The sequence below is a fragment of the Pan troglodytes genome, chromosome 22 (assembly GCF_028858775.2).
Source record: "Pan troglodytes isolate AG18354 chromosome 22, NHGRI_mPanTro3-v2.0_pri, whole genome shotgun sequence".
NCBI lineage: Eukaryota > Metazoa > Chordata > Mammalia > Primates > Hominidae > Pan > Pan troglodytes.
Window position 1 is genome coordinate 36,956,804 of NC_072420.2, and position 23,251 is coordinate 36,980,054.

The 23,251-nt window shown below is 47.4% G+C and overlaps 1 protein-coding gene and 1 non-coding gene across 8 annotated transcripts in view; one reads left to right on the forward strand and one right to left on the reverse strand.

The window, feature by feature from the left end:
• DOP1B (DOP1 leucine zipper like protein B) overlaps nucleotides 1-23,251 on the forward strand; it is a 137,610-nt gene that overhangs the window by 87,971 nt on the left and 26,388 nt on the right. For 6 of the 7 annotated variants that reach the window (XR_010154595.1, XR_002941048.3, XR_010154596.1 and 3 more), the window contains exons 19-26: nucleotides 102-1,731; nucleotides 2,560-2,671; nucleotides 3,425-3,613; nucleotides 6,213-6,335; nucleotides 8,859-8,996; nucleotides 16,061-16,116; nucleotides 18,925-19,029; nucleotides 19,127-19,193. Coding sequence is in view for 3 of the 7 variants with exons in the window: in XM_531552.9 (XP_531552.5) it covers nucleotides 102-1,731; nucleotides 2,560-2,671; nucleotides 3,425-3,613; nucleotides 6,213-6,335; nucleotides 8,859-8,996; nucleotides 16,061-16,116; nucleotides 18,925-19,029; nucleotides 19,127-19,193 (2,420 nt within the window). In the remaining 4 variants the exon portion in view is untranslated. The remainder of the gene's footprint in view (nucleotides 1-101; nucleotides 1,732-2,559; nucleotides 2,672-3,424; nucleotides 3,614-6,212; nucleotides 6,336-8,858; nucleotides 8,997-16,060; nucleotides 16,117-18,924; nucleotides 19,030-19,126; nucleotides 19,194-23,251) is intronic. The other variant, XM_054675122.2, reaches the window with a different exon arrangement.
• Nucleotides 13,805-13,910, reverse strand: LOC112206700 (small nucleolar RNA U13). The gene has a single exon (XR_002941131.1). It is a non-coding gene; the product is annotated as a small nucleolar RNA U13 (small nucleolar RNA).

A 23,251-nucleotide genomic window follows, 5' to 3' on the forward strand; every position in this document is an offset into this window, starting at 1 on the left:
ATTGATCTTTCTGTCTGGCTTTAAGACAAAGACTGCCCTACAGCTAATGTATCATAGCTGACCCTTCTGTCCAAAGTCATTTGTCATCTTGTAATTTCCAGATGACTTGCACCGTTGGTTTAACAGGAAGAAAACCTCTTTCAGAGAGGCATGCGCAGTGCCCGAGCCTCAGGAGAGCGGCTCTGAAGAGCACCTGCCTCTGAGCCAGTTCACCACAGTGGACCGTGAAGCCATTTGGGCTGAAGTGGAGAAGGAGCCCGAGAAGTACCCGCTGCGAGGCGAGCTGAGCGAGGAAGAGCTGCCCTACTACGTGGAGCTTCCAGACAGGACGGCCCACGGCGCCCCGGACAGCAGCGAGCACACCGAGTCTGCAGATACAAGCTCCGGCCACACGGACAGCGAGAACACGTCCTCCTTCTCCTCCCCTTCCCACGACCCGCAGGAGCTGAGCAACGAAGAGTACTGCTGTGCGCCCATCCCCATGGGGGGCAGGGCGTACCCCAAGCGCTCGGCCCTGCTGGCGGCCTTCCAGTCAGAAAGCTTCAAGGCTGGGGCCAAGTTAAGCCTGGTGCGGGTGGACTCGGACAAGACGCAGGCTTCTGAGTCGTTCTCCAGCGACGAGGAGGCGGACTTGGAGCTCCAGGCCCTCACCACGTCCAGGCTGCTGAAGCAGCAGCGGGAAAGGCAGGAGGCCGTCGAGGCCTTGTTCAAGCACATCCTGCTCTACCTGCAGCCCTACGACTCTCGGCGGGTCCTCTATGCCTTCTCGGTGCTGGAGGCTGTGCTCAAAACCAACCCTAAGGAATTCATCGAGGCTGTGTCCAGGACCAGCATGGATACCAGCTCCACCGCGCACCTCAACCTCATCTCCAACCTCCTCGCTCGCCACCAGGAGGCCCTCATTGGCCAGAGTTTCTACGGAAAGCTCCAGACCCAGGCCCCCAACGTGTGTCCCCACTCTCTGCTCCTGGAGCTGCTCACCTACCTCTGCCTGAGCTTCCTGCGCTCCTACTACCCTTGCTATTTGAAGGTCTCGCACCGAGACATTCTCGGCAACCGGGACGTGCAGGTCAAAAGTGTCGAGGTTTTGATCAGGATAATGATGCAGCTGGTCTCAGTGGCCAAGTCTTCGGAAGGGAAGAACGTGGAGTTCATCCACAGCTTGCTGCAGAGGTGCAAAGTTCAGGAGTTTGTCCTGCTCTCCCTGTCGGCGTCCATGTACACGAGCCAGAAGCGCTACGGGCTGGCCACCGCCCACCACGGCAGGGCCCTGCCAGAGGACAGCCTCTTTGAGGAGAGTCTCATTAACCTGGGTCAGGACCAGATCTGGAGTGAGCACCCGCTGCAGATTGAGCTGCTGAAGCTGCTGCAGGTGCTGATTGTCTTGGAACACCACCTGGGTCGGGCCCACGAGGAGGCGGAAAACCAGCCCGACCTGTCCCGGGAGTGGCAGAGAGCCCTGAACTTCCAACAGGCCATCAGCGCCCTGCAGTACGTGCAGCCCCACCCCCTCACCTCCCAGGGTCTGCTGGTCTCTGCGGTGGTGAGGGGTCTGCAGCCCGCCTACGGCTACGGCATGCATCCGGCCTGGGTGAGCTTGGTCACGCATTCCTTGCCCTACTTCGGAAAGTCTCTGGGCTGGACGGTGACACCCTTTGTTGTCCAGATTTGCAAAAACTTGGATGACTTGGTCAAGCAGTATGAAAGCGAATCTGTGAAGCTCTCTGTCAGGTGCGTTACGCTCCTTGTGACATCTTTATTGCTTTAGTGATGGTTTTTATAACGAATGACTGTTTTGCCACGGATGTCGGTTGGAGGATAATTTCATCCCAATAAGAAGCCTGTTTAGCATTGTCAAGAGGGGTAACAAGCAACTAAATGTTCTGATCCGTTATGTTATGTTATGTTATGTTATGTTATGTTATGTTATGTTATGTTATTTTTGAGACGGAGTCTCTGTCACCCAGGCTGGAGTGCAGTGGCATGACCTCAGCTCACTGCAACCTCTGCCTCCCAGGTTCAAACAATTCTCCTGTCTCAGCCTCCCGAGTAGCTGGGATTACAGGCGCCTGCCGCCACATCTGGCTAATTTTTTGTATTTTAGCAGACACGGGGTTTCACCGTGTTGCCCACGCTGGTCTTGAACTCCTGAGCTCAGGCAATCCCCCTGCCTCGGCCTCCCAAAGTGCTGGGGTGCTAGAGGGAGCCACTGCGCCCAGCCCTGATCCTTTATTTCAAATCCGCACAGGTACCCAGTCTAGCTCAGTGTTGCAGGGCATGTCAGCTACTCTCTACTATTTTTGCAAAACAGAAATAAAAATGTGAATCATCTTCACAGAAATTCTAAAACATTGAAACCATTTTTCCAAAGTGACTATATGAATGTAAAATCACACAAAGGATGGTTAACATTATTATAATGATATTCTATGACGAGAGCTCCAGTTTATTTGGGATGGTGATCTCTCTCTAGTTCCTGTCTTTATATATAGGATTAGAAACGCTTATGGCCTCATTCTTTAAAAATTCTCAAACCAGTTTCTCTTTTCTTCACCACAGCACAACCTCCAAGAGGGAAAACATTTCTCCAGATTATCCACTCACCCTTCTAGAAGGTCTAACGACCATTAGTCATTTTTGTCTTTTGGAACAAGCCAACCAAAACAAAAAGGTAAATTTTTTTTTTTTTCCTGAGTTCAAGGCAATTTTCATGTATTGTTTTGTCTTTGGGCTATGACTGTTTCAAATAAGTAACGTATGTATGTAATGTCTGTAACTAATATGCGTATGGAGGTGATACAAATGTGTATGCAAATATTACATAAGTCACGTACACACGTATGCAAATGCATGTGTGTTAGCAGTGCAAGTGCCTACGCAAATGCATATGCAAATGCATGTATATAATTAACGCAAATGCGTAAGTATGTATGTCAGCCATGCAAACATAGTTTTCTTCCTGCTGGCACTCCCTGTGCCAGCCCTTTGCCCGTTGTTCCATCAGTAGCCTGTGAGATAACTTATAAAGCCACTTGTTTGATTTTAGGCTTATAGTCATCTTTTTCCATGTATTTTTTACTTGCTATCATGGTGTTCATGAAATCTGAGTAGGCAGACATTTTAGCTGTTGGTTATTCTGACCTGTAGAATACCCTGGGATTAAGTCTTAGAATACATCTAACACTTTGGTTGAATGGTTGAAAAGTTTGTAATTTAGAACATCAGACTCACAGCTGTCTCTGTGAAAGAGAACCATGGGTTGAAATGCACAGAGAAGCTTCTTGCTCCCAGACCACCACGTGTATGAGTTGCTTAGAAGAGAGTCCAACAGCCCAGACCTAATCCCGCTAGCACTGCTGCCGTCGTGGGAAGAAAAACCATTCCACAGACACAGCCTGCCTCATGTATTCATTTTAATTTTTAGACCATGGCTGCAGGTGATCCTGCCAACTTGAGGAATGCCAGAAATGCCATTTTGGAAGAGCTGCCTCGAACTGTTAACACCATGGCCCTTCTCTGGAATGTTCTCAGAAAGGAGGAGACTCAAAAGAGACCTGTCGATCTCCTAGGGGCCACGAAGGGATCCTCTTCCGTTTACTTTAAAACCACCAAAGTAAGAGGACGTCTCTGTAGTTCTGTCATTTACTTGGTCTTGTATTGTTCCACCCAAAATAAATGTGTATAGGAAAGTGTGCATGATAAACAGATGTGCTCAATGAAACCCAAGTCAGAGATCAGAAGTAGAAATCTCTAGTTCGTTTGTTATCAGTAAGTTTCCTATACCTGAAATGGAGGCGTCTGAGTGGTTTCAGCCTGTTTTCTTCTTATTTTCCATTCACCTTATTTTGTAGTTAAAAATAAAGTCTTGGCCGGGCATGGTGGCTCACACCTGTAATCCCGGCACTTTGGGAGGCCAAGGCGGATGGATCTGCTGAGGTCAGGAGTTCAAGAACAGCCTGGCCAACATGGTGAAACCCCATCTCTACTAAAAATACAAAAATTAGCCAGGTGTGGTAGCACGTGTCTGTAATCCCAGCTACTCAGGAGGCCGAGGCAGGAAAATCGCTGGAACCTGGGAGGCGGAGGTGGCAGTGAGCCAAGATTGCACCACTGCACCCCAGCCTGGGCAACAGAGCAAAACCCCATCTCAAAAAAAAAAAAAAATAATAATAAAAATAAATAAAGTCTCTAGAGCTAGGCGCGGTGGCTCATGCTTGTAATCCCAGCACTTTGGGAGGCCAAGATGGGGTGGATTGCTTGAGCTCAGGAGTTCAAGACCAGCCTGGCCAACATGGCGAAACCCCATGTCTACAAAAAATACAAAAATTAGCTGGGTATGGTGGCGGGCACCTGTAGTCCCAGCTACTCAGGAGGCCGAGGCAAGAGGATTGCTTGAGCCTGGGAGGTGGAGGTTGAAGTGAGCTGAGATCACGCCAGTGCACTCAAGCCTGGGCGACAGAGTGAGACCCTGTCTCAAAAACAATAGTCTCTAGTGGTTCAAAGTGGGGATACCTAGATCCTCACCTCTAAATGATTTAGAGACCCCAGCCTTGAGTCTCTAAAGCATTTCTGTGAGACAGCTCATCTCTGTTCTGCTTTTAGCGGTGCCTGTCAAACATGGCCCCATCAGAGTGGAATGTCAGGGTGCCTTTGAGTTCTTAAACCAAAAACGCACAACTGTGAATATTTATATTATAGTTTAGTCTTCTTTGGTTTTCAGTGTCTGCCTCAGAAGGCTGTAGGCGCAGGACTCGGTCGCTCACCATCTGTGTTACTGTGTGTGGCATCTCAGAATTATCTGCCACATCTGACATCAGTTGAGAGCCCCCAGGTGCCAGATGTGGCCGCAGGGATGAGCCTTGCCATCCTGCATTTAGGTACCACGGTGCGTTGTTGGCCTCCAGACATTCTGTCGGTTCCTAGGGTGCCAAGGGAATTCTGTATTTCAAGCTCCTATAAGAACCTGCTCTTAAAAAGATTCAGAAAACCTTTTTTCTCACTCAGAAAAAAAGATTTTCTACACCTTTTTTAGGGGAGCTTCCTGTAGCACTCAGCCTCTCTGAGCCTCCATTTCCTCGTCTGTTAAACCAGGCTGTGGCTAGCATCCTATCCTCATGGGTTGAGGGAAAGCGTAATTACGATAAAGGCTGATGCTCATTAGGCACTTAACTCCTAGCCCTCCCTGAGGAACCCAGGGCCGGGGAGCGGGACCCCACATTAGTCCCTCTAGAGCAGAAGCCATGGTGGAAAGGAGGGGACAGCTCCATTGCTGGCTCAGTTGTATCTAATGCGAAATAAACATGGGCGGTTGTCACAGGAAGCGCTGGGTAAATCCGTCTCTTCGACAGACATTTTGTGCCTGCTGCCACGCACCAGGCTCTCTTGCTTTACCGGTGGACAAGAGAGATGAAGTCCCTGCCCCTGTGGCAGAGGCAGACATTAACTGGCAGTGTAATAACGATGTGAGCAGGGCTTCAGAGAAACACAGGGTTTCCTGAGAGTGTGTGAACAGGAGGCCTGGCCTGACCTGGGGCTCCTGAGGCGGCATGGCTTAGCTGAGGCCCCAGGCGGAGAGGATTTAACTACGGTGGGCACTGCAGGCTGGGAGAGCGGTAGGATTTACAGAGCGAGGAACGTGGCGGGAACACAGAGAAATTCATAAGTAGCAAAACAGAGGGTGCTGAGTGACATCAGGACCATGTTACAGGTTTAAATTGATTACCTGATAAAATTAGTTAAATGGTGCTTATTTCTGGAAATTGAGCAACAACTTTCCTAATGAATATAAGCCCTTCCGCAGCAGATGGAGTCAGGCTGAGGCTGTGGGATTTCCAGATGGAAGCAGTGCTGCAAAGCCTTGCCCGGCTTCCTGCAAGACCCCCACTGTGCTCACAGCAGCAAGGGTGATATTCATCGTCTCCCGAGATGCTCCTGGCCAATCGAGCTGGCCATCCGTCTCTCCACCTTGGCCGCTCACTGCCCCTTCCCCCCGCCGGCATGACACGCCAACATCACACATCCAACTCCTTGCGGAAAGGGTTTGATTCCTCCCATTGCTGGGATCCACCCATCAGGGAAGCACCTCAGCACAACATTGGGCACAAACATGACAGGGTCCTTGCTCTCGGTATGGACAGCAGTGGTGGTTCAATGTATATGATGCCGTAGCCCCAATATTACTCTGCAGTAACTTTTTTTTTCCTATTTTCTAGACCATAAGACAAAAAATTTTAGACTTCTTAAACCCCTTGACGGCCCATCTTGGGGTTCAGTTGACAGCGGCTGTTGCGGCAGTGTGGAGCAGAAAGAAAGCCCAGCGTCACAGTAAGATGAAGGTAAAGTTTAAAAAGTTACAGGAGTGGTTAAACTTACTGTGACAAAGAAATACCACAGAATCATGTGGAATCAAAGGTGACATTGGAAGCCAGCATGAGAAACTATTGAGTTGATTTAATCATTTTATCTTCTTTTATTTATTTATCTATTTGAGATGGAGTCTCTCTCTTTTCACCCAGGCTGGAGTGCAGTGGTGCGATCTTGGCTCACTGCACCCTCCACCTCCTGGGTTCAAGTCATTCTCCTGCCTCAGCCTCCCATGTAACTGGAACTATAGGCGCCCGCCACCACACCCGGCTAATTTTTGTATTTTTTAGTAGAGACAGGGTTTCACCATGTTGGCCAGGCTGGTCTTGAACTCCTGACCTCAGGTGACCCACCCACCTCGGCCTCCTAAAGTGCTGGGATTACAGGCGTGAGCCACCACACCTTGCCGATTTCATCATTTGAAATGCATGAGATAATATAGCTGTGTCTCAGTACAAGTAGAACGTGTATTGGGCAGGTAGGGAAGAGCGCACCTGACTTCTGTTTTCTAATTTTTCTGTAATGAATATATAGTACTTGTGTTTAATCTTTTTAAATCTAAAATACATATAAGAGTATATATAACATGAACATTTTTAAAGAATAAAAATGGCACAGTGGCTCACACCTATAATCTCAACACTTTGGGAGGCCGAGACGGGCAGATCGCTTGAGTCTAGGAGTTTGAGACCAGCCTGGGCAATATGGCAAAAAATTAGCCGGGCATGGTGGTGTGCACCTATAGTCCCAGCTACTCAAGAGGCTAAGGTGGGAGGATCACTTGAGCCTGGGAGGTGGAGGGTGCGGTGAGCCATGATTGTGCCACTGCATTCCAGCCTGGGCGACAAAGCAAGTCCCTATCTAAAAAAAAAAAACTTTACCTAAGAACATGCCACCCATTTGGCTTAAGAAATGGTCACTTATCCTAGCACTGTGGGCCTTTCTTTATTTGTAGTACCATCTTATTGCTTTTTTAATGTGTAGAAATCACACTTGTTAGCTGGGCATGGTGGTATGCGCCTATAGTCCTAGTTACTTGGGAGGCTGAGATGGAAGGATCACTTGAAGCCAGGAATATGAAGCTGCAGTGAGCTACGATTGTGCCACTGCACTCTAGCCTAGACAACAGAGTGACACCTCATGTAAAAAAAAAAAAAAAGGAAATTACATTTGTCCATGATAATAAAGAAAATTGAAATCACCAATCATATTTCTATGCCCAAAGATAATTTCTTTTTTTTTTTTTTTCTATTGAGACAGAGTCTCGCCCTGTCGCCCAGGCTAGAGTGCAGTGGTGCGATCTCAGCTCACTGCAACATCTGCCTCCTGAGTTTAAGCAATTCTCCTGCCTCAGCCTCCTGAGCAGCTGGGATTACAGGCGCATGCCACCACACTCAGCTAATTTTTGTAATTTTAGTAGAGACGGTTTCACCATGTTGGCCAGGCTGGTCTCGAACTCCTGACCTCGTGATCCGCCTGCCTCGGCCTCCCAAGGTGCTGGGATTACAGGCGTGAGCCCAAAGATAATATCAGTTTGTATTTTGCCCGTTCTTTATCCACTTGACTGGTCCATGATGAAGTCCTGCAGGGGTCGGCTTACCTTTTTCAACCTCAATCCTCTTCCTTTGTTCCCTCCCACCCCTGCTCCATCCCCTGCTCGGGATCTGCTGCTGCACCTCCTTGACACTCCCCCAGTGCTCAGCCTTTGTGGCAGACATGGGCGCCTGTTCTCTGAGGAAGAGTCAGTGGTCAGTGTCCAAGGCCACCCTCCTGAGCGCCTGTCGGCTCCTTCCCTGGTGAGGAACCTGGTGCTAGTTGTTTTTCTTCCAAATGCCCATGACCAGGGTATGCAGACTTCTGTCATCAAAAACATGCCTCCCATACCAGGGCTTTCCTTCCAAGGCTAGCAAATGGGAGCCTGGTTTATCTGTTTTTTCTTCCTGTCTTCGTATTTTTGATTCCATCTCTTGTTTCCTTCAAATTTAGTATATTTGTTTCTAAAATGCTTTCTACTAAATTCAAACATACCACTATTACAGCCCCATCATGTCCTGCACCTTTATTCCTAATTTGTATCAAATTATGTTGTTCCCATGGGTGGAGCCTTTACCTAGTTCAATAGGAAATGTTTGTTTAAGAGATTAAAACAGGCCGGGCGCGGTGGCGGCTCATGCCTGTAATCTCAGCACTTTGGAAGACCGAGGCGGGCAGATCACCTGAGGTCAGGAGTTTGAGACCAGCCTAGCCAACATGGCGAAACCTCATCTCTACTAAAAATACAAAACTTAGCTGGGCGTGGTGGTGGCCAAGATCGCACCACTGCACTCCAGCCTGGGTGACAGAGTGAGACCGTGTTTCAAAAAAAAAAAAAAAAAAAGAGATGAAAACAGATTGATTTCTCCAGGGACAACTACTGTAGAATACAATAAGGATGTGCCATCCTTATTTTTACTTTCTCTCTATAAGCTTTCAAGGAACTTTTTTTTTCTTGGCAGATTATCCCAACGGCAAGTGCATCCCAGCTAACCCTTGTCGACTTGGTGTGTGCACTCAGCACCCTGCAGACTGACACGCTGCTGCACCTGGTGAAGGAGGTGGTGAAGAGGCCACCCCAAGTCAAAGGGGGTGATGAGGTGAGGAGCCTGGGGAAGCCTCTGGGCTTCTGCAGATTAGTGGGTGGCATTTGTCATAACTCTACTTCCTTATAAATCGTGTTTGGGAGGGAAGGATAGGTAACAAGAGCTAGTGGGAATGCTTGGGGTAGTGAAGTGGAGGTGCTGTTTGCTGTGCTTTGGGGGAGACCTATGAAGATTTGGTGCTTCTTTTTTAAGTTGGGAACTGCCTGAGGTCAGGGGCTCTCATTCCTTGTACCCTGCTGCTGAGGACACTGCCTGGTACATGGGTTAGCGCCTTCTGGGCACCAAGTGGAATAAAATCTTTAGAAAGAGGAAATGGCACCTGCCTCAAGGAGCTCGCAGCCATAAAGATGCCAAAGATAAACAAAACCAGACTCTAGTGAAAGATGGTAAAGACAGATGTGATTCAATAACCACTGCGGTAAGGGAAAGTGTTGGGTTCAGTTTAGATTTGTGTGGAGATGACTGGGAAAGGATGAGGGAGGAGGGAGGGGGAAGGAGCAGGAAGTTTAAGGAGAGTTGGAGAAGTAGAAAATTACAAAAGAGCAGGTGGGGAGGCTGCTCAGTCCATAGATGTGATTAGGCCATCTGGGTTTGCCAGCTGGGGCTTATCCAAATGAGGCTCCTACCCTCCCACAGAGGCTGGGAGATCGAGACTCTGTCTTTCTTGATGATTCTGTTTCAAAGGGATGGCTCCCAGGTCCTTGAGAAACACATTCCTAGGTTGTGGGAGACACATACACATCTCAAAGCGACAGAGAAAGTATTTATCATTGTAAACTTAAAAGAAAATGCTCTAAGAAAGGGAGGTCAGGGGTCTCTCTGCAGGTGTTGGCAGGAACAAACAGTAAATTATTTGGCAACCTTGAGCTTTCTCGGACAAGTGTTTGAAGAGGACTGATGTCCCCATCCTAGGGATCCATGCTAGTGTTGTTTGGGGCTGTGGGGGTGGACAGAATCATTTGTCAAGCAGAGGGCTCAGAGGAGCCTAGCTAGAATCAGCTCAAGGAGAGAGTCTTTGTCAAGGGCAAATTAAAATTTGTGTAACTTTTTTTTTTTTTTTTTTTTTTTTTTTTGAGACACAGTTTCACTCTGTCACCCAGGCTGGAGTGCAGTGGTGCGATCTCAGCTCACTGCAACCTCCACCTTCTGGGCTCAAGTGATTCTTGTGCCTCAGCCTCCTGGGTAGCTGGGAGTACAGGTGCATGCTATCACTCCTGGCTAACTTTTGGTTTTGTTTTGTTTTGTTTTGTTTTGTTTTTTCGAGATGAAGTCTCACTTTGTCGCCCAGGCTGGAGTGCAGTGGTGCAATCTCAGCCCACTGCAACCCCGCCCCCGGGGTTCAAGTGATTCTCGTGTCTCAGCTTCCTGAGTAGCTGGGATTACAGGTGCGCACCACCAAGCCCGGCTAATTTTTGTATTTTTTTTTTTTTCTTTTAGTAGAGACGGGATTTTGCTATGTTGGCCAGACTGGTCTTGAACTCCACTTGCCTTGGCCTCCCGAAGTCCTGGGATTACAGGCGTGAGCCACCGTGCCTGGCCAAAATTTGCATAATTTTTTTTAAAACTTTTTTTTTTTTAAGACAGGATCTCACTGTCATCCAGGCTGCAGTGCAGTGGCACGATCACAGCTCACCATAGCCTCGACCTCCCCAGGCTCAAATGATCTTCCCAAATAGCTGAGACCACACATGCACACCACCACGCCTGGCTAATTTTTATATTTTTTGTAGTGACGGGGTTTGCCACATTGCCCAGGCTGGTCTGGAACTCCTAGGCTCAAGCAATCCTCCTGCCTCGGCCTCCCAAAGTGCTGGGATTATGGGCGAGAGCCACCATGCCTGGCTGCATAATTTTTTATAAAGGTAGAAAATAAATGTCAGAGAACATAACTAATGATAGACACTCTGAGAAAGAGGAGATTTCATCTGGCTGCTGTGAAACAGAAACCTTCAGGGTGATGTCATTGAACCGAGAAGTTCCTTGTAATTTTTCTGCTCAATTTCATTACAGCAGCCTGGAGGGCCCATGTTGTCTAGAGAGCTTCTTCAATTATACACAGTGGGTTTAAAACAGGGCAAGCTGTGTGGTTTAATATTTGCATTCCCTTACAGTCTTCTATTTCTGTTTTTACCAAAGCAGTCTTCATCATTGAAAGCAGCAGAGCTGTTTTGCTCTTAATTAACTAATTTAATAAAAGCCAGGGATTTATTTCAATCTTGAAATAATTGCCTTCTGTCAAACAGTTTAAAATCATACAGTTAGCAAAAATTTAAGAATAATCTAAATGAAAATTAGGGGGGCCGGGCATGGTGGCTCATGCCTGTAGTCCTAGCACTTTAGTCCAGGAGTTCGAGACCAGCCTGGGCAATGTAGGGAGACATCATCTCTACAGTAAATTTAAAAATTAGCTGGGTGTGGTAGTGCACACCTGTAGTCCCAGCCACTTGGGAGGCTGAGGCAGGAGGATCAGTTGAGCACAGGAGTTCGAGGTTGCAGTGAGCTATGATTGAGCCACTGCACTCCAGCCTGGGTGACAGAGTGAGACCCTGTCCAAAAAAAAGAAAATTCGTGCAATGGAAAAAGTGATTATTAAAAAATATAGCTATACTTGAACAGGTGTTTGTGTACCGATGTTCATAGCAGCATTATTCACAACAGCCAAAAGGTGGAAGCAATCCATGTGTGTCTCAGTGGGTGTGCGGATAACAAAGTGAGATCTGTGCGTGCAGCATGTTAGTACTCAGCCTCGAGAGGAATGAAATTCTGACACGTGCTACACAACATGGATGTCAGATCCTCAACATGGATGAACCTTGAAGACATTAAGTTGAATGAAATAAGCCAGTCACAAGAGGACTAACACAGTTCTATATCTGGAAAAAAAAAAAACAACTCAACTGTGTCCTCACTCAACAACATAACAATCAACACAGAAGACTTCTCTTACCCCAAATATGCGGGGAGTTCTCCCCACCAGCAAGCAAGCAATTGATTCCGCAGTGGACACCAGTTGGGTGTCCTCCAATTCAATTCCTACTCTATCTACTTGGAGATAGTGTCAGATCCCACAGGGTGAGGGCTCAGTCCCCAAGAGCACCCTTCACTTCAGACACCAGTCACAAGTCTGGGCCTCTGGAACTTCTGACTGACTAGCTTCAAGTTGGGATTCCCACGAACCCCCTCTTTGGGTTCAATTAATTTGTCAGAGCAGCTCCCAGAACTCCAGAAACACGTTTACTGGTTTATTATAAAGGCTACTACTGAGGATACAGATGAAGGGATGCGTAGGGCAAGGTATGGCGGAAGAGGTGCAGAGCTCCTGTGCCCTCCATGGGCACAGAACCTTCATGTGCTCTGCTCTCTGGAAGCTCACCAAACCCAGTCCTCTTGGGCCTTTTATGGAAACTTCATTGGATGGGTATGACTAAAGCATGGACAACCGTGTCGAAGTGTGATTGGACAAAAAGAGTGTGATCTAATACTTAATACAGTGACTGGGGAAACCCAGCAGGGCCTGCCTGTTCAGATTCTTCTTGGCCTGTCTGCACAGCACTGCTTCCTCCAGGGTGTGGGACAGGACCCTCTCCAGAATGAGGGTCTTATGAACCGTAGTCAGATTAGAGTCCTGCCTTGGGGCAGGTCAGAGGAGGGCAGGAGTTATGAACCAAGAACTGCAGACAAACACGTAAAAAAATAGGTTGATACGTAGATAGATGATAGATAGATAGATAGATAGATAGATAGATAGAAGTAGTTAGGTAAATAGATAGATGTAGGTAGGTAGGTAGATGTAGGTAGGTAGGTAGAGAGATGGATGTAGGTAGGTAGGTAGGTAGGTAGATAGATGTAGGTAGATGTAGGTAGGTAGGTAGAGAGATGTAGGTAGGTAGGTAGATAGATGTAGGTAGGTATGTAGATAGATGTAGGTAGGTAGGTAGATGTAGCTAGGTAGATGTAGATAGGTAGGTAGGTAGATAGATATAGGTAGGTATGTAGATAGATGTAGGTAGGTAGGTAGGTAGATGTAGCTAGGTAGATGTAGATAGGTAGGTAGGTAGAGAGATAGATGTAGGTAGATGTAGTTAGGTAGGTAGGTAGATGTAGGTAGGTAGATAGATGTAGGTACGTAGGTAGATAGGGAGATAGATGTAGGTAGATGTAGGTAGGTAGGTAGATGTAGGTAGGTAGGTAGATAGATGTAGGTACGTAGGTAGATAGGGAGATAGATGTAGGTAGATGTAGGTAGGTAGGTAGATGTAGGTAGGTAGGTAGATGTAGGTAGGTAGGTAGATAGATGTAGGTACGTAGGTAGATAGGGAGATAGATGTAGGTAGATGTAGGTAGGTAGGTAGATGTAGGTAGGTAGGTAGATGTAGGTAGGTAGGTAGATAGGTAGAGAGATAGATGTAGTTAGATGTAGGTAGGTAGATAGATGTAGGTAGGTAGGTAGATGTAGGTAGATAGATAGATAGATGTAGGTAGGTAGATAGATATTATGATTTTAGAGTGTTAAAGGGTGGCTCACTCCTGTAATCCCAGCACTTTGGGAAGCCGAAGCAGGGGGATTGCTTGAGCCCAGAAGTTTAAGACCAGCCTGGGCAACAAAGTAAAACCTTGACTCTAAAAAGAAAAAAAAAATTAGCCAGGCATGATATGCACCTGTAGCCTCAGCTACTTGGGAGGCTGAGGTGGGAGAATCACTTGAGCCAGGGAAGTTGAAGCTGCATTGAGCCAAGATCACGCCACTGCACTCCAGTACAGAGCAAGACCCTGTCTGAAAACAAAAGAAAGGCTTTTCTTTTTTTCACATCAGACAATGTGCCGACCATTGTAACGAGGTTTGAGGGTGGCACATATCACGCATGTGCGTGAACACCCAATCATCACACTCATGAACTGCAGATGAATCGGAAGACTTTTTTTTCAGCCATTTTTTTCAGCCTCACATATGACACGGGGCAGCCCCCTATAGAAATGTCCAGGCCCCGAGGGCCTGGCCGTTGGGCGTCACCCAGTCAGTTATCCTCCAGCTCCTGGTCTCTTCCTTCGTTCCAGTGTTTATCGACAATGCTCTATGTGCACTGAGTGGTGTCGTGGAGGCTAAATAGTGGAAAAAGCAATTCCTGCCCTCAGTCCTCCTATATTTTAGGTTGGCAAAGAAGAGAGAAGAGAAGAGAAGCCATCCTAAAAAATAACAGCACTGCGAGGCCAGGTTATGGAGCGAGCTCAGTCAGTGCTTAAGGCTTCGAATGTAAAAGGACCCCGATGACTTCCACAGTATTTCTTGGGGATCTGGCCCAGGTCTCCCAATCTTCCAAGAACGTATGGTCATCCTGTTGCCTTTCACTGTTTTTTTTTTTTTTTTTGAGACGAGGTCTTGCTCTGTCTCCCAGGCTGGCGCAATCTCGGCTCACTGCAAGCTCCACCTCCCAGGTCCACGCCATTCTCCTGCCTCAGCCTCCCGAGTAGCTGGGACTACAGTCGCCCGCCACCACGCCCGGCTAATTTTTTGTATTTTTAGTAGAGACAGGGTTTCACCGTGTTAGCTAGGATTGTCTCGATCTCCTGACCACGTGATCCACCCGCCTCGGCTTCCCAAAGTGCTGGGATTACAGGCGTGAGCCACTGCGCCCGGGCTTTTTTTTTTTTTTTTCTTTTTTTTTTGAGATGGAGTCTCGCTCTGTTGCCCAGCCTAGAGTGCAGTGGCGTGATCTTGGTTCACTGCAACCTCTGCCTCCTGGGTTCAAGCAATTGTCCTGCCTCTGCCTCCTGAGTAGCTGGGATTACAGGCTTGCGCCACCATGCCCAGCTAATTTTTTTGTATTTTTAGTAGAGATGGGGTTTCGCCGTGTTGGCCACGCTGGTCTTGAATGCCTGACCTCAAGTGATCCACCCGCCTTGGCTTCCCAAACTTCCGGGATTATAGGTGTGAGCCACCGTGCCCGGCCTCCTTTCATTCTTGTCCATAAATGTTAGGAGTGGGAATGGCGCTCCACAGGGCGGTCTGTGCTGCTGCAGGCTTGGTCGCCATAGAACCAAGGGGTTCTTCGAGGTCCTGAAGACAGCTCTGCAGAGGCTATGACAGCCAGAGCGAGTGTGTTTAGGTTGTATTCCTTCACATTACTTGAATTTCTACAAATACCTGCAATTTCTAGTCTTTCCTGGGCTATAAAGGAACCGGATTTTATCTAGCTGACTGATTTTTGGCGGTTCAAATAACAAAACTACATTTTGTGGTTAGTTTAGTTAATTAATAGCTGCAAATAGCTTTTTACAAGCAAGGAGGGGGTAAAATATGTGTTTTAGAACTTGTTTCCAAGTAGTTCCAGCCACAGGGTTTTTGGGGAAGCTGTCAGAGCTGGGCTTGAAGTCATCTTCTAAACTAAGAACTAGAATTTTTTGGCCGGGTGCAGTGGTTCTACTTGGGAGGCTGAGGCACGAGGATCGCTTGAACCTGGGAAGCGGAGGTTGCAGTGAGCTGAGATTGCACCAGTGTACTCCAGCCTGGGCAACAGAGCAAGACTCTTGTAAAAAGAAAAAAAAAAGGAAAGAAGGAATGCAAAGAAAGAAAAAGGAAAGGGAAGGGAAGGGGGAAGGGAAGGGGAAGGGAAGGGAGGAAGGGAGGGAGGGAGGAAGGAAGGAAGGAAAGAAAGAAAGAAAGAAAGAAGAATTAGAATTTTTTCTTGCCTCTTGGTAATCATATGCATAGAAAGCTAGGGCCACTGGAGTCAACACTGGCCCTAGCTTTCTGTTTGGGAAGTTCGGTTACAGTGCCAATTTTCCCTAAATGCCTGTTGACGCCTGGAATGTAAAGTAGGTGCACAGGGTGGGAGATCACTGTAGAAGTCTAAGGGGACGCGAATGATTTGGGGACTCATAGGACACACTTGTTTTAATTGTACATGATGGGCACTATCATGTCTGTTGTTATATCTGAAAGATTCTTTAGTCAAAAATCTTCGCTTTGTTAGGCTATAGATCTGTTTCATTTTGTATCTGAATTCTTTTAGCCTTATTTCCCACCAACTCGGAGTAATTGGTTTTACTTTCATTTTCAGAAATCGCCCCTAGTGGACATTCCTGTGTTGCAGTTTTGCTATGCTTTTCTCCAAAGGTAATACAGTCCCCCGTCCTCCAAAAACTTCCTTAAATACAGATGCTATTGCAGTGAGCATGCATAATAAATATCTGTTTTTATTTCTAGACTACTAGAGAGCCATTGTTCAGAAAATATCTTAAAGTTGTCATAATTTCTTCCCAAGGTATTGATCTATGCTTTTCCTTCTCCAGAGAGTTAACATCTTAAAATCTGTGCAGCATATTTTGAACACTTTATATGAGCGAAGCTTTATGTGAGGCCTGTTAAACTTTAAAAGGCTTGGATTTGCATTAAATTGATACAGAAAAAGAAAAAAACCACATATAGGGAAGTGTTAAAGACCTCTTTTAGAAAAAGGAGAAATGGGCCAGGCGCGGTGGCTCACACCTGCAATCCCAGCACTTTGGGAGGTGGAGGCAGGCGGATCACTTGAGGCCAGGAGTTGGAGACCAGCCTAGTCAACATGGTGAAACCCCATCTCTACTAAAAATACAAAAATTAGTCCGGCATGGTGGCGTGCGCCTGTAATCCCAGCTACTCGGGAGGCTGAGGCAGGAGAATTGCATGAACCCAGGAGGCGGAGGTTGCAGTGAGCCAAGACCTCACCACTGCTCTCCAGCCTGGGTGACAGACCAAGGCTCTGTCTCAAAAAAAAAAAGGCAAAATGATTGTTTCTGGTGGCGTTCTCAGTGTGCCTTCCCATGTTTTATGTGGAGAGGTATCTGCTTTGATTTGCTAAGTTAATATATATGTATTAGGTGTCTCAGCTAAGAGAGCATTAAAGGAGATTCCGCAGGTTTTTCCCCATAGATGAAAAAGAAGCTTTACTGGACCTCATTCAGATCTTACAATGGCCGCATCCCAGGTGCAGCTCTTCGTTGCAGAAAATGAGGGTGAGGTGGCTGGGTGCGGTGGCTCAACGCCTGTAATCCCAGCACTTTGGGAGGCTAGAGTGGGTGAGTCACTTGAGGCCAGGACTTTGAGACCAGCCTGGCCAACGTGGTAAAACCCTATGTCTACTAAAACTACAAAAAAATTAGCCAGGGCTTGGTGGCAGCATGCCTGTAGTCCCAGCTACTCGGGAAGCTGAGGCAGGTGAATCACTTGAACCCAGGAGGCAGAGGTTGCAGTGAGCTGAGATCACACCACTGCACTCCAGCCTGGGGGACAGAATGAGACTCTATCTCAAAAAGGAAAAAAAATGGGGGTGGGGAGGGTATAGACCACTTCTCAGGGAAGCCTCAGTATCCCTACATAGCCATCAGGGGTCTCACTGTAAATAACTCCAACAACCAGGCACAGGCTCCTTGATTCACACAGTTAACATTACATAGTTATTCCCACTCACCACATTCTGAAGTTGCAGGACGGTAAATTGAGGCCTCCTGGTAGATGACCAGGGTGGGGTTAAATTCAGACCACTTCCCTCGTGAGCATCATTGTTGTTCTTTCCTCCAGGAGTTAAAGATGAGCCGGTCACTTCCGTCCTATCACAGCTAATATATATTGCGTTGCTGGCGAATGTTGAGTGTAGTGGCCCGAGGGACAGCTGAGCTCTCCCAGGAGCTGCAGGTTAGATTTGGTCATCCTCCTTTTGCAGAGGAGGAACCGCCTAGGTCACACAGTAGGTAGTAAGTTGGAGAACCAGGACTTGGACCTGGGACGCTCTGACTGCAGTGTGAGCTTTCACTGCCTGGACTGTGCTTCCTCGCTTTGGAGCGGTGATCTCAGAATCCTCATCCTGAGAGCTACAGAGCGGGGTAGGCCAGTTTCCTGGTGAGTGTCCTGGGACCTAATGCTTTGCAGCCTTCTGACAGGTGATGCTCTGTTACCAGCCACTTCAGGGAAGCAGAATATAAGCGCTAGAAAGGCCTGAGAGATCAGCCGGGCACGGTGGCTCACGCTTGTAATCCCAGCACTTTGGGTGACCGAGGCAAGTGGATTTACTTGAGGCCAGGAGTTCAAGACCAGCCTGGCCAACATGGTGAAACCCTACTAATCTCTACTAAAAATACAAAAAATTAGCCCAGTGTGTTGGCCTGCGCCTATACTCCCAGCTTGGGAGGCTGAAGAACGAGAATCGCTTAAACCCGGGGGGCAGAGGTTGCAGTGAGCTCAGATCGTGCTACTGCACTCCAGCCTGGGTGACAGAGCAAGACTCTATCTTAAAAAAAAATAATAAAATAAATAAATAAATAAATAAAATAAAATAAAATAGAAGAAAGGCCGGGCGCAGTGGCTCACGCCTGTAATCCCAGCACTTTGGGAGGCCGAGGCGGGCGGATCACCTGAGGTCGGGAGTTCGAGATCAGCCTGGGCAACACGGTGAAACCCCGTCGCTACTAAAAATACAAAATTAGCCGAGCGTGGTGGCACATGCCTGTAATCCCAGCTATTCGGGAGGCTGAGGCAGGAGAATTGCTTGAACCTGGGAGGCGAAGGATGCGGTGAGCCGAGATCACGCCATTGCACTCCAGCCTGGGCAACAAAAGGAAATCTCCGTCTCACCAAAAAAAAAAAAAAAAAAAGAAAGGCCTGAGAGGTCAAGGTCGATCATCTAATTTAAGGCTTTTATTTTAGAGACAAAGAAACCAGGAGTATCTCACCTGCCAGCAGTAGGATTTCAGGTTCCCAAACTCCAAGTGTTTGCCAGAATACCAAAGTTTAGCTCATGTACATTGTAAGTTTTTAAAAAGAAAAAGGTCAGTGAGGTATGCTGTTTACCCTTTGCTTTCCAACTGCCAGGATCTTAAATATGCTTATAAATAAATGTATTTTGACTTGTTCGTGGTTGAGTATTTTTCCTATCTTTTAAAAAAACAGGCTCCCAGTACCAGCCTTGCAAGAGAACTTTTCTTCACTGTTGGGAGTATTGAAAGAGTCTGTACAGTTGAATCTAGCCCCACCTGGGTATTTTCTGCTTCTCAGGTATCATGTCACCACATTGTCATTGTGTAATATTTTCTCTTGGCACATATTTTATTTCTGCAGCATTTTTAATCTGAAGCTGATTGTCTCCCAACAGCATGCTGAATGACTTTGTAACAAGAACTCCCAACCTGGAAAACAAGAAGGACCAAAAAGACCTGCAGGTTTGTATATGAAAGAGGTTCAGCCAAATGATATTACCCCAGCAGTGCTGTCCTCCTTTGGGGGATATCAGATAGCAGGTAGACAAGAGACATTGGACAGAATCTGAGGTTAGCTTTGCACTTGTTCTCAAGTCTTACTTCTGCCATCACTGTCTCTAGAGAGTTCGGACAGTCCCGGGGCCCGGGTTTTCTGATGAAGGTTCTTGTGTAATGCTTGAGCAATCGATTGTGGAATTGACAGCTACACCCCTCACCCTCCACACTGTATGCAGATGTATGTGGATCTCACTGTAAAACATAAATGGAATAAGAAATCTTATTTCCCCCCGGACGCGGTGGCGCACACTTGTAATCCCAGCACTTTGGGAGGCTGAGGCGGGCAGATTGCTTAAGCTCAGGAGTTTGAGACCAATCTGGGTAACATAGTGAGACCTCATCTCTACAAAAGTACAAAAATTAGCCTAGTGTGATAGCTACACCTATAGTCCCAGCTACTTGGGAGGCTAAGGATCCCTTGAGCCTGGGAGGTTGAGGCTGTAGTGAGCTGTGATCACGCCACTGCACTTCAGCCTGGCAACAGAGAGAGATCCTGTCTCAAAAAAATTTTTTTAAAAAGGAAGCTATCTCCATACATGCATATTTCTTTTTTTCTTTTTTTTTTTTTTTGGGCCAGGGGGTTGGACAGAATCTCACTCCATCACCCAGGCTAGAGTGCAGTGGCACGGTCTCAGCTCACTGAAACCTCCACCTCTGGGGTTCAAGCGATTCTTCTGCCTCAGCCTCCCAAGTAGCTGAGATTACAGACACACGCCACCACGCCCGGCTAATTTTTTGTATTTTTAGTAGAGGCGGGGTTTCTCCATGTTGGCTGGTCTGGTCTCAGACTCCTGACCTCAGGTGATCCTCCTACCTTGGCCTCCCAAAGTGCTGGGATTACAGGCGTGAGCTACCACACCCAGCCTCCATACATGGATTTCTTTCCTTAAACGCCTTATCCCCCATTATAACAGTAATATATGCTCATAACAATTTGTTTAATACTGAAAAATAAAACTCCTCATAGGAGAAGGAAAACTCAGAGTGGAATGCCAACTAATAAATACGGAAGTTATGATGAAGTTGGAAAAATCACTGTTTTGCAAACCATTATAGACATTGATTCAGTTGGCTTTTCTATCACATTTATAGCCTTGGCGATACTACTGCTAATCTTTATGATCCCTGGCATTTGTGAAAGGTATATCCAGAAACAGCCTCAGGTCCACAGTTCTGAACCACAAGAGTACTGTATAAAGTGCAGTAGGCCGGGTGCGGTGGCTCACGCCTGCAATCCCAGCACTTTGGGAGGCCAAGGTGGGCGGATCACCTGAGGTCAGGGGTTCAAGACCAGCCTGGCCAACATGGTGAAACCCCACCTCTACTGAAAATACAAAAATTAGCCATGCCTGGTGGCAGATGCGTATAATCCCAGCTACTCAGGAGGCTGAGGCAGGAGAATCGCTTGAACCTGGGAGGCAGAGGTTACAGTGAGCCGAGATCTCACCACCGTACTCCAGCCTGGGCAACAAGCGTGAAACTTCGTCTCAAAAACAAAAAACAAAAAACAAAAAAACAAAAACACCATAAAGCATAATTAGAAAATTCCAGTGCCTCCTCCTTTGGCCTTGACTTGTAGCCAGAGAAGAAAACGTTACAATGCCGATGCTGCACGTCCAGGTGCTGGGATAGCACTTGCTCACCTAAGCCCTCCCTGCTTTCGTGGCCTGTTGCCTGTAGCAGGCCCCTCTGTCTTCAGCCAGCCTGGACAGGGCTCTGGCCACAGGCATTCCCTCCGTTGTTGCAGCTGGCATGCCTCTTCTCTGCTCCTTTTGGTTGCGGGGACCAGGTGGTATCTGCTTCTTTATGTCTCATGACACCTGGCCTCCCCGCCACTAATTCCTTCCTACTGTTTTGAGCGACACCCTATGCTTCTTCCCCACTGAGGATATAGAAAAAAACAAAGTGTGATTTTCCTACCACACTCTCGTAACATAGAATCCTTCTGTGACCTCGTAACCAAAATGTGTGGGAATTTCTTCCCACCAGCAACCAAGCTAGTAGTTCTGCAGTGGACACTAGATAGGCGCCGTCCAATTCCATTCAATTCTGGCATTCCCCACCTAGAGATAGCTTGAGATCCTGCAGGTTGAGGGCTCAGTCCCACAAGACTGCCCCACCCCCTCAGATGCCAATCACAAGCCCCAAGTGGTTTCATCTGTGCTTTTGACGGACCAGCTCTAAACTGGGGTTCTCACTACCCACTCCTTGGGTTCTGTTAATTAACTGGAGTGGCTCATGGAACTCAGGGAACACATTGAACAGTTTATTTTATTTATTTATTTATTTTTTTGAGACAGAGTCTTGCTCTTGTTGCCCAAGCTGGAGTGCAATGGCACGATCTCAGCTCACTGCAACCTCCGCCTCCCAGGTTCAAGCGATTCTCTTGCCTCAGCCTCCCGAGTAGCTGGGATTACAGGTGCCCGCCACAATGCCAGCTAATTTTTGTATTTTTAGTAGAGGTGGGGTTTCACCATGTTGGCCAGGCTGGTCTCGAATTCCTGACCTCGTGATCCAGCCGCCTCAGCCTCCCAAAGTGCTGGGATTACAGGCATGAGCCACCACACCCGGCTGACCAGTTTATTATAAAGGAGATTAGAAAGGATACAGATGAAGCGATGATCAGGCAAGGTACGTGGGAAGGGGCACAGAGCTTCCATGCCCTCCTAGGGCACCACCCTCTAGGAACCTCCACGTGTTTAGCCATCCAGAAGCTCATCCGAACCCAGTTACTTTGGGGTTTGTGGAAGCTTCATTACATAGGCATGATGGATTAAATCACTGGTCATTGGTGATCAATTTAACCTTTAGCCCCTCTCCCCTTCCTGGAGGTTGGGGAGCTGAAGTTCTCTGGGGGCCCCCAGCCACAACCATCTAAGACACGTATTACTTTGGAGAATCCAAGGAATTTAGGAGTTATAGCTGGGAAATGGGGAGAAAGGCCAAAAACATTTCCACAATATCACACCCGTCCACTCAGTGCTTTCATCAGTCCTTACGGGAACTCCTCTAAGCCCCTAATCCCTTTTCCTGACTTTCCTTGTGCCCTTCACACCCAGCCCTGCCTAAGTTAGCCAATTCGCCACTTCCCTCGAGCGCACCCTTCTCTCACCCAGCAGGCAGGTGTGCCCTGCTTCACACCTCAACACAACTGCTGAGCCTAGGAACCGTGTGGCACAGTTGAGGTCAAGATTATAAAATTCTCGGATGTCAAGGATTATAGCCACTCGTAGCTGGTGACACTTGATGACACTGGCTGAGAAGCCTGCTTTGAGTTTCTGTCTCTCCAGCTACTAACCAGATTCTTTACTGATCATACTCCTGAGAGTGGATGACTCCTCACTTCACCCCACTGAGTCAGTTTAACTTACTGACCTTTATTTCTTGTATATTATTGAAAGATGCATTTCTAGGAAGAACCCGTGGTCCTAGAGAAACCAGAAAGCCAATCCACTGAATACAATTTATGGTTTTTTCATCAGCGTGCTGCGATGACTTGTGTTCTCTGTATATTTTACCTACATTGGCCAGTATAGTAGCCGTTAGCCACAGGTGGCTGTTGAGCACTTGAAGTGTGGCTAGTCTGCAGCCTGGGCAACATAGGGAGACCCCATCTCTACAAGAAATTTAAAAATTATCCAGATGTGGTGGCATGCGCCTGTAGTCCCAGCTACCTGGGAGCCTAAGGATGGCTTGAGCCCAGGAGGTCAAGGCTGCAGTGAGTCTTTTTTTTTTTTTTTTTTTTGAGATGGAGTCTTGCTCTGTTACTGGGGGAGCTCAGCCCCAGTATTTCAACGTAGGTTCTTTCTATTTTCCGTAAGTGTCGGCCGGCTGAGAAATAAAGAGACACAGTATAAAGAGAGGAATGTTACAGCTGGGCCACCAGGGGTGACATCACATATCAGTAGGACCGTGATGCCCTCCTGAGCCTCAAACCAGCAAGTTTTTATTAAGGGTTTCAA